Genomic DNA, 17,415 nt, shown 5'->3' on the forward strand with positions numbered 1-17,415 from the left:
ACGGAGGTTCACCTTCCAGCAGGACAATGACATTTACATTTAAATGTTAGTCATTTAGCAGACGCTCTTATCCAGAGCGACTTACAGTTAGTGAGTGCATACATTTTCATACTGGCCCCCCGTGGGAAACAAACCCACAACCCTGGCGTTGCAAGCGCCATGCTCTACCAACTGAGCTACAGGGGACGCTAAGCATACTGCTAAAGCAACACTTGAGTTGTTTAAGGGGAAACATTTAAATGTCTTGGAATGGCCGAGTCAAAGCCCAGACCTCAATCCAATTGAGAATCTGTGGTATGACTTAAACATTGCTGTACACTAGCGGAACCCATCCAACTTGAAGGAGCTGGAGCAGTTTTGCCTTGAAGAATGGACAAAAATACCAGTGGCTAGATGTGCCAAGCTTATGGAGAGACACCCCAAGAGACTTGCAGCTGTAATTGCTGCAAAAGGTGGCTCTACAAAGTATTGACTTTGGGGGGGTGAATAGTTATGCACGCTCAAGTTTTCAAATTTTTTGTCATATTTCTTGTTTTCACAAGAAAAAATATTTTGCGTCTTCAAGGTGGTAGGCATGTGGTGTAAATCAAATGATACAAACCCCCCAAAAATCAATTTTAATTCCAGGTCGTAAGGCAACAAAATAGGAAAAATGCCAAGGGGGGTGAATACTTTCGCAAGCCACTGTAATCAGACAATGAAAGCTCTTACAATATTAGATGATTACATCTCTATGAAACAAGTTATAGGCTACATGTGCACCACCAAGTCAGAACAGTAGGCGAAATTAAGAGGGGAAAATAGACCAAATTATTAGGGTGAGGCACATGGGCTACAAACAGCTTACTACACAACATACACTGAGTATTACTTTCTTAGCTACAGTATACATATCTTCCTAGCATATTGCATCATTTATGCAGCAGCATACAATACATTTTTGGACTCACCTTGTTGTGCTGTGCTCACTTGAACAGGAAGGTGGCGCGGCATTCTCTGGATTTATGGTGCTTTCAAGACAACTGGGAACTCTGAAAAAAAACAAGGTCAAATCATGATGACGTCAGTGATCTAGAAAGAGGCCCGAGTTCCGGATTTACAATTACGAGTTGGATGACCGTTTAAAATGTATTTTCCCAGTTGGAGCTCGTTTTTTCCCCGAGATCCCAGTTGTCTTAAACTCACTGAAGTCAAGTTTTCGCAGTTCCAAGTTAACAGTTGTTTTGAGTGCGGCACAAATCATGCTTCATTGACAGCATGGCCAATGTTGAATGTTTATCATTTAAACTTGGAAAATAACCCCTTAATCTCAGATTTGGGACCACACAGCCACTCCACTGAATAGCAGGCTAGTGATTGCATTGCAATGCTTGCAGTTAGCCACTGATTCCTTCCAAACCACTCATTGTTGAATTTGCGATTTCCAACTTGTTGTGTAATGTTTATGTCCAATGGCCGATGAACACCGATAAGTTTTATTTATAATTTCTCTTCATTATTTCTCTTCATATGACAAGGATTAAAAAGGATTTGCCAGTATATTGTCGACTTGATTCATGATGATGACTGCTAGCTAAGATTTTTTAAAGTATGACGTTGACATGATCAGTCCAATCAAAGCTACTGTAGATATAATGTGATTTGACGTCATTGTACATGTGGCCAATGACCTTGAGCCTTCTTGGATGGGCACTTCTAATGTAACTCTATGGCAGCACCCAAGGGGCTTGAATTTTTTTTGCTCTACCCTTAGACTTGGCGGTGAAGTAGTGTCCCCATGAGTGACAGAACACTGAGCCAATGATTTTTTATTTATTTTACATTGTTTGCAAACTGATAAGTGACATGTATTAATGCCAAAATAACATACAAAACAGGCAAGCCCCCCCCAAAAAAATATTCTACAGTGGTCCCTGCAGCGTACGCTCAAACCGATGTGATTAGAACACTTCATTAGAATGTCTAGTTACGATTGACGCAACAGTCAGCGTTTGAGCTGGCCACACTGTTTTTTCACATATTTTGCACAAACACAGTCTTTACAATGTTATGTCCTCAATGTGAGCAGTTTGTTTTTGGATGCAATGTTCAGACATTCACAGAAGTAGCAACAGCATAATTTGAGGGCCGCACGGGTTAACTTTCCTGTTGCGTTTTGGAATGATGAGGGCATTCTGACATCACGTGCATAAAAAAACTTCACACACACACAGAGAGATATTTGGAACTCAAGCTTGAAAAGGTTAAACACTTGTTGGGCAATAAATATAAAAATGCAATGCCTTTTATGTTGTCTGACGGAGTTTACATAAATCCAGTTAGTTGCATTTTATGAAAAGATTAAATAATTATTAGGTTGTTCCTTTACATGGTGTGATAGCTGATACTTTGGTCTATCAAAATATAGATTTCAAATGTTGTTAATATTAAGAAAGATATTTGTGAAAAAAAGTAGAGATTGTCTCATCTTTCAAGAATCTCTGAGCACAATTAAGCTAGTTTGTGTTCTCATTATGGTGGTGAAGGGGAAAACATCAGCTATTAGCTATTAGCTAGAGGGCATTAATTAAATATTGTAAAACTTCAATTAAATGGTGAGTCTCAAATAGCCACCTGTCCCTTTTTAATAGCCGGGCAACAGCACACATTTCAGCAAATAAACGCCTGTTTCAAATAAACACCAGGTCTAAATTAATTGTTTACGAGGTTACCATGAATTACCATGAATTGTTTACAAGGCTTAATGTTCAATTTGTTCCATAAAATAATTCAGTAATGACTCATAAAAATTATGCCAATCATCTTTTTATCGCCAGTAACTGCTAACAGCTGAGAACTGCTGCTAGCTAACTTGCAAGCACAAAAAAAATCAACAATTTTGGGAGTAGAGACCCCCAGAAATGAACAGATCGCCCTCTAGTGGCGTAAGTAAGAACTGCTGGAAATGCACTGTCAAAGGGGATAATAATTATTCTATCAAGGGATTTTTTGTATTTATTTTTTAATACTAAGACAAAATAAACGTGACACAGTGTGTAAGTTAGGGCTTTCCAACCCTGTTCCTGGAGAGCTACCCACCTGTAGGTTTTCACTCCAACCCCAGTTGTAACTAACCTGATTCAGTTTATCAACCAGCTAATTATTAGAATCAGGTGCACTAGATGAGGGTTGGAGTGAAAACCTACAGGACGGTAGATCTCCAGGAACAGGGTTGGTGAGCCCTGGTGTAAATGATAATAATATAATAATAATATGCCATAACACAGTATACCATCCATTCCATGTGATTCATTATCTCACTGCTCTCTCCTCTCTTACTATTTGCCCCTCTGACCATTCAACTCTAATGCAGTTCAATGTTATCGTAGCAGGATTAAGGTTGTAGGTCCTCGTTTTCTCGTCTCGACAGGACAAAGGCTGTCTCTCGCTCCATTATCTTCTCTCTCACCCACATTTCACCCCTGTCTTATCTCAATAACTATACTCTCCCTCTCCATCCCTCCCTCTCTCTTTCTGTCTCTCGCTCCTCCCATAATCTATCCTTTTCTATATACCTCACCTCACTCTCCCTCTCGTGAGCACCCGCCCCCTCTATCGCTCTCCACACCCCTTCGCTCTGCAGTAAAAGGGTTCAGTCTGGTTTCTCTAAAGATTAAAACTCTCCTCTCTCTCTCTCACTCTCCCTCCCTCTCTCTGAATTACTTTAGTGAGACACTACACTGAACCTTTCCTCAGCAGAGCAACACCAGGGATATGTTTTAGTTAATTGTTTTCCTATTGATCTGACTCCCATGCATTTGGATCTAAGCATCTCCAGGCTGTTTTGTTGGAATTCAGGATTTTTTGCGCTACGTATGTTATTCAAAGAGTCATGCTGGAAAGACTACAGTCTGCTTTGAAAACAGTCAAGGACTCAAAACGTAATTATGTTGCGTAGTTTACATTTAATGCACTTAGCTTTGGATAGTGGTGGTATTTATATGTACGTATTTTGGCTTTCTGGTTTCGGGTTAAATGCTGTCTGTCAAAGTTTGTGTGTGTGTGTGTGTGTGTGTGTGTGTGTGTGAGAATTTTGTTTAATTTAAATTAACATTCCAGATTTGCACCAGATGCTGTCAATGAGTTCAACAGCTGCAATATGTTTCTCGTCCTTTGTTTCCTCGAGCACCATTGGACTTTGAGTCATTCATGGCCTGAGGTATACTGTAAGCAGTAGCTTAAACAGTTGTTGTACTGTAATTTAGGATGTAATCCTACAAGTGGTTATAGTAGTGGTAAAAGTACCAGTAGTAATAGCATTAGTAATTGCAACAGTAGTGGTAGTGTTAGCAGTTTAACAGTGGCAGCTTAGGTAGCAGCCAGCAGGTATGATAGTAGTACTGTAGTAATGGCAGTAGCAGGTTTAATAGTGACATCTGTTGACGTAGCTGCGTAGTAATCATGCTAGTTATCAGTTGTGCTAATTGCATTAGCAAGCATGTAACGTGCCCATTGCCTGTCTTGGCTTTAACACATTTCATTTACTGTATCTGCAGCCTGCGGTGCTGGAGGGATCTCTGCACTGCCTGATTACCTGATGCATGGGAGCTGTAGAGGTACTGTTATCAGTACTGAGCGGTGATCAATGCAGCGCGTCACAGTCACGGTCAGCCTGCTCTGCTACTGGGCATACTTTACTGCAGTGGGATTACTACTGACAGACAGGAGAACAAGGAGAGCCAGAGGAAATACGTGTGTGGGAGGGTGGGTGGGTGTGTGCGTGCGCGCGTATTGCTGATGTATTATGTATGATAACACTATCTGAAAAAACTCTGCTCTGATTTGACCTGATTGCAGTTTCATGCCTGGGTCACCCAGATTGTACTCAGATCTGGAGAGAGAACTTAGTCCTTTGACTCGTTTTTTACAATTATTATCCGGATGTCATCCTCAGCACACCACATCTGCCAGACAATCATAGTCTGGGATTACACTCTTATTGAGTAACAGTGGGACAGATCAGGAAGTACTTACAGTACTCTATGGTTTTCATACTAAGACTAGGAGGAGGGAAGGGGAGAGAGTGTGGCATCTCTGATGCATGAGTATCTGTCTCTGGGTGTTGATGTTGTCTGATTGGTTATATAATGACGATGACAACACAGGACAGCCAGCTGTCACCACACACAGCCCAGTACACCTAGGAGAGAGAGGGGGGCTTTGAGAGACGGGGGAGGCAGGCACAAGGGTGTTACTGTATGGCAGGGAGAGAGAGAAAGGAAGGAGGGAAGGAGGGGGAGAGAGGAGGGAAGGAGGTTGACAGATGGTCCTGTAAGAAGCTTTTAGTTGAGTTAGTTTAGGAGATTATTGAATGAGATTAATTTCAGTGAATTATTGCGTCACACTTTTTAGGGTTGAGATTGCATTTTTAATGGAAACCGACATGACATTGTATAACGGATTATCCGTTTCCCATGTCAATCCTCACTTATGATCTAACATTTTGTCAGAGAAGCACAAACACAAAAACACACTTGCGCACACACACACACACACACACACCTTGGGCCACCTTAGCTGCAGTCTGTGTCTCTGATGTTGTGCATGACAGTGAGGGTGAGTCAATGCAGTGTGAGTGATGTTTTGTAAGCTGAGTTGAGGGAGGTGGGGCTGGGAAATTTTGGACAGTGTTCTTCTCACAGTCAGGGAAAATGTCAAGCAAGCAAAATATCAAAGACTGAATAAAGTGTGTGGTTTGGTGTGTGCGTGTATGAAAGAGAAAGTGTGTTTAAATAGGTCAGTATAGACCAGGTTACTGTCCTTTGCTAATAGTAGGCTAATTATGCAACACATTTTTTGCCTACAGTTTAGAAAAGGACTGCAGTATTGGGATAGTGAAATGGACAGAGGGAATTATTACATTATGTATAGAGTTTATAAATATCAGAGTCAACCATTCTTTGCTTGTCTCTGGTACTAAAAAAGGTTGAAACACACACAGTTCGAAGACATGTCGTACTTGAAAATGAAGTCAAATCAAGAAGGACAAAAACTTGTCCTTGGTGTGTCAGGGAGATGGAGGGATGGGCTGATTGATGGGGAAATGAAGGAGGAGGAGAAAGCTTTGGAGATGGGAAGAGAGGGTACAGACTAAATGCAGTCGTTTATTATATAACCCTGCCAAAAACAGCATAGGCTTAATTACAGCTTGTTTTGAGGGATTCTGGCCCAAACCAGGAGGATTTAGATCTCCTCTCTCTGTTCCCACATGTCCCTTTTTAGATGACCTCACTCATTAGCTCTTCACTCTAATTAGCAACCAACTGAAACAAAAATTAAAGTATTGGGGAGAAACAGGTTAGTGTCAATCTCTCTCTTCAAGTGTTAAACCTTGAAAAAAGTATCTGCTGCAGCACTGTACTTCAACCAATGTTTTGGTGTCTGAGGTTTGAGAAACATTTGCTCTTGTATGACTGTATGATACAGGAATAATTAGGAGTTTATGAGATGGTGTTACTGTGGAACTTCACTATCTCTCTCTCTCTCTCTCCAGCCGCCTCCCTCCTCCCTCACCGGTTCGTGACGGTGCGTCGGGGCAGTCCTTCGGCGAGGAGCGGTCAGATCCGACCCGGTGACCGGTTGGAGGCAGTCGAGGGGCGTTCTGTGGTGACCCTACCCCACCGGGAGCTCGCCCATATCCTGCGCCGAGCGGGAAACACCCTACGCCTCACCATCATCCCCCGTCCTAGCACATGTGAGTGCAAAGAAATATACACACACATATTTACACACACAGCCTATACACTCACATTTAAGAATAAAAAACACACAAAAACCTCCTTATCTCCTCCCCATTCTAGCTCACAGGATCACTAAGACACTGTCAATGTTCTCTGTGTGTACATGCATACAGTACCTGTTTCCTGTCTGTCTTCATTTACATATTAACCTCACCCCTCTCTCTCAGACTCATCCAGCCTATCAGAGACCACAGACTATGACCCCAATTACAGAAGCAGAAAAGGGCACAGGTCACGACCCAAGGTGAGGGCAGAGGCCATCCATCCATTATGTGTGTCTGACTGAGTGTAAAATGTCCTCGGTCAGTGGTCCCTTTCCAGAGAGTCACTCTCACTGGCTTTCTCTGTCTCTGTATCTTTCTCTTCTCCAGAGACTGATATACATCTCTCTCCCTCTCTGTTTCTTCTTTAGCATGACTCTAGGTATTACAGTGTAGAGCTCGACCGCGGCCCAACAGGTTTTGGGTTCAGTCTGCGAGGGGGCAATGAGTACAATATGGGTCTGTACGTACTGGGGCTGATGGAGGGAGGACCTGCCTCACGCAGCCACAAAATACAGGTGAGAGTATTGTTTTAGAGTGTTGGACCAACCAAGGGCACCTCTTTAAAGAATGGGGTGTCTTAATATTTCCCTGTAAAACTGTAAGTTACCTTAACTTGAGGACTGTGCTGTAACTGTGTGCTGTAGGTGAGTGACCAGTTGGTGGAGATCAACGGGGACAGCACAGCAGGAATGAGCCACAGCCAGGCTGTAGAGCAGATACGCAGGGGAGGACAACGCATACACCTGGTGCTGAAGAAAGGCAACGGATACGTACCAGACTACGGTAAGACACAGAAAAGGACTGGGGGGGTAGAAGTTCGAACCACTGTAAAACCCCAGAGACACTCCTCCCACATGACAAACTGTCACTCAGTTTACTTGAGTTTAACAGACTAGGTGGGATGAGGACTGAGGATAAGGTGGCGGTAGACTAGAGAGAATCAGGACATTCAACTGAGCATAACCACTAGAGAATCCTCCTCAAACTGTCAAACTTCTGTTGTTATCTCTCTTGGCCGTATTATATCTCTCTTGGGTGTATATCTCTCTTGGGTGTCTTGGGTGTGTATCTCTCTTGGGTGTGTATCTCTCTTGGGTGTATATCTCTCTTGGGTGTATATCTCTCTTGGGTGTATATCTCTCTTGGGTGTCTTGGGTGTATATCTCTCTTGGGTGTATATCTCTCTTGGGTGTCTTGGGTGTATATCTCTCTTGGGTGTCTTGGGTGTGTATCTCTCTTGGGTGTATATCTCTCTTGGGTGTATATCTCTCTTGGGTGTCTTGGGTGTATATCTCTCTTGGGTGTGTATCTCTCTTGGGTGTATATCTCTCTTGGGTGTATATCTCTCTTGGGTGTATATCTCTCTTGGGTGTCTTGGGTGTATATCTCTCTTGGGTGTGTATCTCTCTTGGGTGTGTATCTCTCTTGGGTGTATATCTCTCTTCTACTAAATGACTAACAACACTTATTTTTTATCTTTTTGGGGCTTTCCTTCCTTTTAATCTTTCTCTTGTTTTCTTGGGATTCATTCTTTGAACTCTCCATCTCTCAACTTCTATCTTACCTTCACTACCACGTTTTCCTTTGCTCTCTCTTTATTTCTGCTCTTCTTTCCCTTTTTCATTTTACTCCACATCTTTCTCGTCTTCTTTGCCCTTCCTCCGTTTCTCTTCTCTCCCTCTCAGTGGAGCTGTCCAGTCTGTCTCTATGTATGACCAACTCCAAGCTAGGCGAGCCTTGCTTCTATGTCATCGGCCGGACAGAGAATACGCGGTTGGTAATCGTTCCTGTTAGTCCTCCATTTATTTGTCTCCTTTCATTCCTCTCCTCCTCAATCCCTATCTTGTCTCTACTGTTGTCTTTACTGTTGTCTCTACTGTTGTCTTTACTGTTCTCGTTGTTGTAAATACCTTTTGTGTCACTGTGTGTTGAAACCCTCATCGTGAGACCATGATCATCCACATGCTGAAATATAGGTTGTATTGTCTTGAGACAGGGGTATAACTAATGACTCAAACCTCAGTTTTAACTAAAAGAAATGCCAGTTAAGTCAATGAGAACAATATCCCTTGGTTGAATTGATTTGTGTGCAACCTTGCCACTAGAATCTTTTAAGTGTTGCTCAATGCAAAAGAGAGCTAGTGATCTCTATGCTTCAACAATGCAGTAGACATTTGCATGAGAGCACACAATGTTGATAAGTACTGTAATGGTTATAATGAAGGGTTACCTGGAGGTCAGGGAAGTAGCAGCTGTTGATACACAACACAACCTACACACATACAGCTACAGTTTCTTTTTAGGGATACCCTGTGAACTCTGGAGTTCCTCTTCAGTGGTTATGTAACATCACCTGCTTCTCTAACTCTCTTCATTCTCTCCACCTATTCAATGTGTTCTCTCTGTTCCCTACTTCCTGTGTACCTCCCTGTGTGTTCATCAGGCCGTGAGCGCAGAGTCACCTCCCCCTTCCTCGCACAGCAGCACCCCGAGGAGCAGAGTGTGGCTGCAGTAGACCTGGCCCGCCGGGCGAGCCGCAGCTACAGGTCCAAGGTGAAGAAGCGGGGGAGGTCTTCGAAAGGGAGGGAAAAGAAGAAGGAAGGAAGTAGGTCAGGGAGAGGGAGAAGCAGCAGCTCAGAGGGAGAGGAAGGAGCAGAGACAGTGAGACACAGCCCTGATTCAGACCCTGGTCCAGAGAGACAGGAGGAGGGCAGTGAGACAGGAGGCCGCGGACTGAGAGAGAGGACTCAGCTGAGAGGGAGGGATAGGAGGAGGAAGAACAGGAACAAGGGAGGCTCTCACAGTTTACCCAGAGATGCCATGAGGAAACATAACAACAATAACATACACATAGAGGCAGAGAGGGGGAAGGAGAGAGGGAGGGAGAGAGGGAGGGAGGGAGGGAGGGAGGGAGAGAGAAAAAGGAAAAACAGGAGTGAGGAGAGGGTCAGGAAGAGGGAGAACAACCAGAAAACAGAGGAAGTGGAGGAAGCAGATGAAGAGGAGGAAGATGAAGAGGAGGAAGATGCTTATCTCCCCATTAATAACAAAAGGCTGCCCAGGCCCAAGCAAGACTGGGAGGAAGAGGATGTGGAAGAGAGGGAGAGGAACAGGAGAGAATGGGAATTGGAGAGCGAGAGATTGAGGGACAGAGAGCGGGAGAGGGAGGATGGGCGGTTGAGGGAGATAAAGTGGGAGAGGAAGAGGATAAATGATGAGGATAATGGTAAAGATCATGAACAGACTGAATGGGAGGAGAGAGAAAGGTCTCAGTCCCTGAACAACCTGCTCTCCTTGGAGTCTCGCGTGGCCTCTCCACTACAGAGAGATCCCTTCTCCTTCCTAACTCCCTCCTCTGAGCTGGAGTATGCAGAGTCAGGAACCAGTCACTCAGACAGCAGTGTGCATGCTGCCAGTGTCTCTGGCCTCTCGATGGCCCTCACAGAGGGGTCCGTTCTAGGGGCCCCGGCCCTGCTGCTCCCAGGCCCCTGGCTCACACCCAGCCAACAGAGGATCACTGAGGTCATACAGGAGAACAGGCTTGCAGGAGAACAGAGAAAAAGAGGGAGAGGAAGGGGAAGAGGAGTCATGGAAGAATCTGGAATATAGATGGCAAAGCAAAAGTATACACGCTGTTTAAGGAAACCATTATCATATCAAGGGTCCATGATCAAGAACAGTACCAAACTGTATCCCCTCTCACATACTGGTATATGCTTGCTTTTTAAAACTACACTCAACACTCAAGTTTGTTTTATTGTGACACTTTTGATATGTCATATTATTTAGTAATATTCTTTGTGCCTTTTGACAGCTGGTTTCTGACTGATGTTACTGTTGACAATGTTCATTTGTAAATATTTTAAGATGTTCCAGTGGAACAGAAATCAGTTTCTCTCTTCTCCTCTGTCAGAACCCCTAGTCCTCTTTCTTCATACATCACCTTTCTCTGCTCTCCTTCAGGAGTTGCAATAGGATTGTCCTCATGCAGTTTTTAGGAACTAGCATGGTATTTTTCTCTGTAGTGATACATGTCACTGTATGTATTGGAGTTTCAGTTCCCTTCCACTGTAGATAGAGAGACAGCATAATACCTCATGATACTGAGCAATAATATGCAACAAACCATGGCTATATTTTGTCCAGGGAATGTGAAGGGAAGGGGTGGTATTGTATAGTACCTGCAACTCCTTTTACTGTCCATCCAAGTGTTCTAACATAGATGTTGTTCTACAGTGCATTCGGAAAGTATTCACACCCCTTCCCTTTTTCCACATTTTGTTACGTTACAGCCTTATTCTAAAATTGATTAAATTGTATACTTTCCGAATGCACTGTATATATTCATTTGATTGTGATGACTTTCAGAGGACCGTGACTTTGACAGTCAGTTTGTGCTGTGTGTGAAATCTATATACTGTATAAATATTTGTATTAAATACATATCTAAATGCTATTGTAAATACAATATTTAATGGAGCCCTGATTAGTATTGTTGGTACTGTGAAATATCATAATACATATAAAAGATATAGGCTACTGAAAACATTTTAATCAATATTATAGACTTGTGATTTCATGTTATTGAAATTAATGTTGTGATATTGGTTAAGTATCAGGGCAAACCCTTCTATCAAACAAAATCTTACCAAAGTAATACAGCATGCATATATTTTTTTTGTTGCATTTTAGTCATTTAGCAGACGCTCTTATCCAGAGTGACTTACAGTTAGTGAGTGCATAAATTTTTCATACTGGCCCCCTGTGGGAATCGAACCCACAACCCTGGCGTTGCAAGCGCCGTGCTCTACCAATAGTCAAAATGTTATTTCCTGGAAGTAAGAACAGAGCCACTATCTCTTCTAGTGCTGTGCCCTCTTAAGTAGTGGTGGAGAATCAGAGTCGATTCCTTGATCACAGAGAGTCGGAGTCGACTCTAAAAATCCCAATAGGGTCTGGCTCCAGCAGATACCTTCTCACGCCACTGACGCTGTGAGACATACGAGATGAGACAGGAGGTCGAAGGGTGCCAGATAGGATGGTGCGTTACCACCACCGACAGCACGGGTGCACACCAACATTGTGTACTAGCTAGCTGCACAAGCAACCGTGGTTAACACAACGCCCTGGACCAGAGCTAGTGCGCCGACTGGTATGTGCGTAGCACACTGACGCCCTGGAACATAGCTACTGACTCACGCCATACACGATACCAACAAACGTCTACAGGTTGTGCACGCACATACCATTTGAGACACAAAAATACCATCTGAGACACACTCGCATGCGCTTTCTGGGTCGCAGACCACATGGTGTCAGCACACATAATCTGCAGCTGGATGCTTCAAATAAATCCTGGAAATGTGCCAAGGGAACTAGGCTGATGTCGGCTACTGGTTAGCCTAAAATATGTTGGTTATTAGAAAGTGTCTAACGGCTCCATATGCATTGCTAATCAATCACCCAGTTCAGTGCACACACTCTGACATTGCAGCTGTAGCTAATTTTAGCTAATTTTGGAATGTTTTGTCAAATTGGAGTCGGAGTCGAGAAAGAGTCGACTCCAACCGCTCTGATAGCAGGAGTCGGAGGCGGATTCAACTCCCAAAATCCTGGAGTCGTTCACCACTACTCTTAAGTGCCACTTGCAGTTGCCTTGGTAACCAAACCCATACTGAACCATTAAGTTGGCTCATACTGTGTATGTGGCATTTGGATAATGAATGAGTAGTGGGTGTGTCATTATAGTCCCCCTGTCATGACTAAAATGATCAAATATCTACATATTTTTCCTGTCTATTGAGCTTCAGTAAAAACAGCCAACGACTCCTGACATTGAGTTATCTGAATAAATAAAGGACAAGATATGAAATCAAACAATTGGCAGACAGTTGTAAGCCAGTTATGGGAGTTAGGGCCCAAATATGATATTTTTGTACAGATGTATTTTTTAAATCCCCAGGTATTGAGATATATAATCGATAAACGAATATATATTAAGTTAAAGGACTGAAAACTAAATACAGGAAGACACATATTGCTTTCAATTGACATCCTATTCAAGACATTTGGAGATGGTGCTGTATGTGTTGAATTATCCGACCCACAGAAACAGTGTTGTGAGGGAAGCAACTGAGTATGTATAAATTAAGATGTTGTCTAATTTTATATACAGTTTTTACATTCTTATTCTCATGCCAATGGAAAAAAAGCAGCGGTGTCACATCACAACTGGCACAGCACGTCTCCAGTGTTAACCAGCATATGACTAAATGATTACACATCAGCATATGACCACCAAACCAGTCCAGTCCAGTTAAGCTCCATTTATTATTGAGACTGTTGTTGTTACTGTTGTAAGGTATGTTTTTGAATGCTTAATTTTTTCATTTTCCTAAAGAAGATAATAGCCAATAAATTGTTAACAAACTTAAAATAAACTGCTAATAAAATATGTATATTAATTTACATAATTATCTAGTCTATTTTGACAATACTTGTGGGAGTATGAGAGAACAATGTTAATTGAGAAGATGTTTTCTACTTAAAGCAGTAGATGGCAGCAAAATGTTGTACAGTACAGAGGATGAGGGTGGAAATACATTTCAAAAGAATATGTGTGTGTGTGTGTACGTGTGTGTGTGTTTTCACCCATCTTATCTTTAGTATAACTGGAGGGCAGTGCTTCAGAGCACATACGGACACTTCTCCTCTACCCTGTACTGATGTTGACAGCCATCAAATCAACATTTCCAAAATCACCACTGAGTCAGAGTTGGGTGAGAGCCAGGACTCATAGATGCTTACAAACAAACGAGAGATAAAAACAAGTAGCAGAAGAGAGCTGGAAATGAAGATGGCATAGAGAGATAAAGTATATGGGAGTGAAAAAGGAGAGAAATTGGAATGAGATATGTATAGCGGGAGTGAAAGGGGGAGAGAGATGGTGAATAGCTTCAGTGTTAGCATGGCAGATGGAGTATGTATGGAAATGTTTAGATGTGCCTGGATAGAGAATGTATGAGAGGGAGAGGAGGAACAGGGCACACAGGGTGTGTGTGTGTGTGTGCGTGTGGCAGATGTATGAGTATCAGGTATGAGTATCAGGAGAGGGCTGTGGCAGAGCAGGGATTTCACTTTTCTCCATGTACTCTCTTATCTAATATCAGGCTTTTTACTGTTAGTGTACAACAAAATTGCCTCACCTTTAACACATTCACGCCCGCATGCATGCACACACACTCTCTCTCTCTCCATCTGTCTCTCTCTCACACACACACACACAAACACACACACAGTTATTGTGACATGCACAATTACACAAAGACCTTTACAAACTTGGCACCAGGAAAATGACAGTTAGTTAATCCTGTATTACTAAAAATATCGTGGCACAGAGGCCCTTTAGTGGGCTATTTTCGGCCATAGTCTGACGCTTCATTGAAGTAGTGAAGTATCATTAGGCTTACTCTGAAGAAATTGCACATAGGGAGCAATGAGAGGAGGCAATAGCCTATTACCAGTACTGACATATTACTGTAGGCCTATGCTGGTAATGACTAGATCCTCCTCAGCATAGCGGTCTGCAATTAAAGTTGTTGATAGCGCAGAACGCGCAGCGCCCTCTGGATTTTCTCCAGCTGAGTCAAGTGCGAAATGAATCGGCTTCAGGAAATTACTTTAACTTCCCTTCACGGTGGAGATTTTGGGGAATGTTTTCAAAGAAGAGGATTTACAGCAAACCAGTAATCTGTATAGCCATAATGCCTCAAAACCAATAAGAAAACAGTTCAACAATTGGAATTAAATCCATTGATAAATGCATATCATATGAACATAACGATTTCGTTAAATTGATCATTGCAGACCATATTTCAATCAAAACGTTTAAAAATATACATTTTAAGTGGCCGATGCTCTAACCTACATTTGTCAATCGTCTATAATGTGCATCATACCTTGCGCGTCCGCACAAGAGCGCTCCTGAGCACCACGCGCGCTCATAGCCTACAGTTCACAGATTTGCCAGGAGTCCATCTCTTCGTATATCTGTGCCACCAATGGTGTGAAGTTACCGCGACTGTTTCAATAGTGGATTACAGATGGGTAAAACATTGAAAATCGTTTGATAAATGCACTTTATTTATTTTTATCATATGGGATTTTAGAAAGTGTGCAGCGGACTGTTTTATTGGTTTTCCCTGAAACGTCGGGAACAGGACACAGGCAAGTGTAAACTCCTTATACTGATCAAGTATGTGTATTAGAGACGTGTGGAGTATCTTAGATTTATATCATTTTTCAGCTAACAATTTTCGGAAATAAATTGGACTGTCGAAAGATATTTAGAAGACTCGGTGCAGTGATCTACGAGGGACACTCGGGCAAAAGCTATAGCCTAAACGATCCTCGGGCTCTTGGATGTGGTCTGAGTAGGGCAGGGGTGAAGACTTGGACCTCTAACTATGAAATGAATCAGTCTTCCAACGTCTTCATTTTGTATTTTCCAAAGACACATCTAGTTATGGGGTGAGGAGGATGAGGTAGAGACTGGAGGGATAGTCTATGTGGGAGGGAACATGGAATGTTTTCTATTATATAATCTTTGACAAAACTGCTTATTAGTGGGAGACCATAACAAGCCATTTTCCCTGACCCCTTTCCCCCTTCCCCTTTTATCACGGGAGACAGAACACTTTTTGTCTTCATTAATAATTTAGGAAATAATCGAACTGCTTTCAGACAAATTGGCTGTTGAGATGATAACACATCTTGATTGAAGTTGACAAGGAGAACACTGGGGTCTATGACAAGAGTCACTAGTGTGTATTCTCTTTATTTCACTGATATTTTATTACACAGTAACCCTTCTGTCTGCCTCTCCAGAAGAGAGAGGAATATTGAATTGCCAAGATGGCTAATGTGCATTTGTTGTTTCAGATTTCAACTATACCTCTCTGTCTCTTTTTTCTCTGCCTTGATCCATCTCTCTTTTTTATTGTTTGATTTTGGTTGATAATTTGGAATGACACCTGGATTTCAAGCCTCTACCATCCTTCAAGATGCTAAATTTAAAGACACTAAATAGTCAGCTAACCCCACACAGTTGTACCCCTTACTTGTTTTTCAACTTTGCACTGTTTTCTTGGTGAAGCCATCTTTTGTGGACGTAGAACAATTGCAACCAACCCCATCTTGCTTTGAGATACTGTGATATGTAATAATTTGAGAAACTGTCGACACACTCTGTTGTGTCCCTTGCCGTCTCTGAATCTCTGAAAGGCTTTTTGCGTAAAGTAGAAAGGGACAAAAACAATCCCCAAGTTAATTTTCCTCCAGCCCCCCTGTCCGTCCTCCCCTCTCCCCCCCACTCATCAGGGCTGGTGGGGGGGTGGGATCTGGACCTCCAGGGTCGTAACGGCGGAGGTGGTGGTACCCTGGAGCCTCCCTGGAGCAAGGCCTCCCACCATGGAGACCAGTCCGGAGAGCCCCAACCGGGCCGTGGAGTACCTCCTGGAGCTCAACAACATCATCGAGAGCCAGGCCAAGCTCATGGAGACCCAGCGGCGGCGCATCGAGGAGCTGGAGGGTCAGCTGGACCGAGTCAGCCAGGAGAATCAGAACCTGAGGCTGGAGAAACCCACTCCTCCACGAGCCCCGGAGCTCCCCGAACAGAACCATAGCAACACCAACCACAGAGCAGAGCAGCCACTCTCCTTGCCCATCCACCCTGGCAGCAGTAGTGGAGGTAGTGGCAGCACCCCCAGCCCCATCACCGCCCCACCCCCTGCAGTGGTGGTACCCCCTGCAGGGCTGAGCCGAGAGAGACGTGCCCACACCAGGCTGACCCGGGGCATGTCCTGTGGCTCGAACCCAGCTGAGAGGGAGCAGCGGGAGAGATTGGACCACACAGACAGCTCTGACACCAACAGCTCCACCATCCGCAGAAAGTGAGTTATGTTTCTGGTTCTCTTTTGTATAATTCCCATGTTTCCCCCCCCAGCGCATTCTTTCCACAACCCACTGAAGCATGGGTTGCTTGATGGCTATGGTGTTATGATCTTATTCCCTGACTGAAGTAAAACATTGTCACTAGTTGTCACTGTTCCTTGATAGTAGTCTCTCAGCATCAGCTGGATGTTACCAATATGCCCAAATGATTTATGCCCAATATGTCCCCTGTGGCGGATCTTACTTAATCTGGTTTAAATTCAAGGAGTTGGCATACTGTTCATTTAATTGTGATCAGACAAACAAACAGCTCTGCTACACTTATATAACTCCTCAGTGAGTGACATCACCATTGAGTAAAAGTGAAGAGATATTTTCATACAGATCACACTAGTTTGAAGGGAGGTGATGTGCTCACTGTAACCCCACTGTCTCAAATAGGTGTAGCTGTATTCAAGGGGTGAGTATGAGACATACTGAGTACTAGAGGATTATTAGATATTGGTGAAGCTGCTTGGAGCTTTGCTTTATGGATCCTGTGTGTACTTAGGGGGTAGGGTTTCATTTACTGTAATACAGTCTATCTGAGTTTTAGTTCAGCGAGTGCAATCACTGCATTGTGTGTTCTGTTCAATGCAGTG

The 17,415-nt window shown here is 43.2% G+C and overlaps 2 protein-coding genes across 2 annotated transcripts in view; both read left to right on the forward strand.

The window, feature by feature from the left end:
* LOC121546474 (membrane-associated guanylate kinase, WW and PDZ domain-containing protein 1) overlaps positions 1-10,798 on the forward strand; it is a 57,408-nt gene extending 46,610 nt beyond the window's left edge. The window contains exons 13-19 of the mRNA XM_045209385.1: positions 6,533-6,733; positions 6,947-7,023; positions 7,192-7,338; positions 7,468-7,606; positions 9,267-9,376; positions 10,148-10,345; positions 10,787-10,798. Of these exons, the coding sequence (XP_045065320.1) occupies positions 6,533-6,733; positions 6,947-7,023; positions 7,192-7,338; positions 7,468-7,606; positions 9,267-9,376; positions 10,148-10,345; positions 10,787-10,798 (884 nt within the window). The remainder of the gene's footprint in view (positions 1-6,532; positions 6,734-6,946; positions 7,024-7,191; positions 7,339-7,467; positions 7,607-9,266; positions 9,377-10,147; positions 10,346-10,786) is intronic.
* Positions 10,799-14,831: 4,033 nt separating this feature from the next.
* Positions 14,832-17,415, forward strand: part of LOC121545667 (IQ motif and SEC7 domain-containing protein 1) — a 58,047-nt gene continuing 55,463 nt past the window's right edge. Inside the window, exon 1 of the mRNA XM_041856416.2 lies at positions 14,832-16,773. Coding sequence (XP_041712350.2) covers positions 16,292-16,773 — 482 coding nt within the window. The 5' untranslated portion in view covers positions 14,832-16,291. The remainder of the gene's footprint in view (positions 16,774-17,415) is intronic.

This window comes from Coregonus clupeaformis, chromosome 30 (assembly GCF_020615455.1).
Source record: "Coregonus clupeaformis isolate EN_2021a chromosome 30, ASM2061545v1, whole genome shotgun sequence".
NCBI lineage: Eukaryota > Metazoa > Chordata > Actinopteri > Salmoniformes > Salmonidae > Coregonus > Coregonus clupeaformis.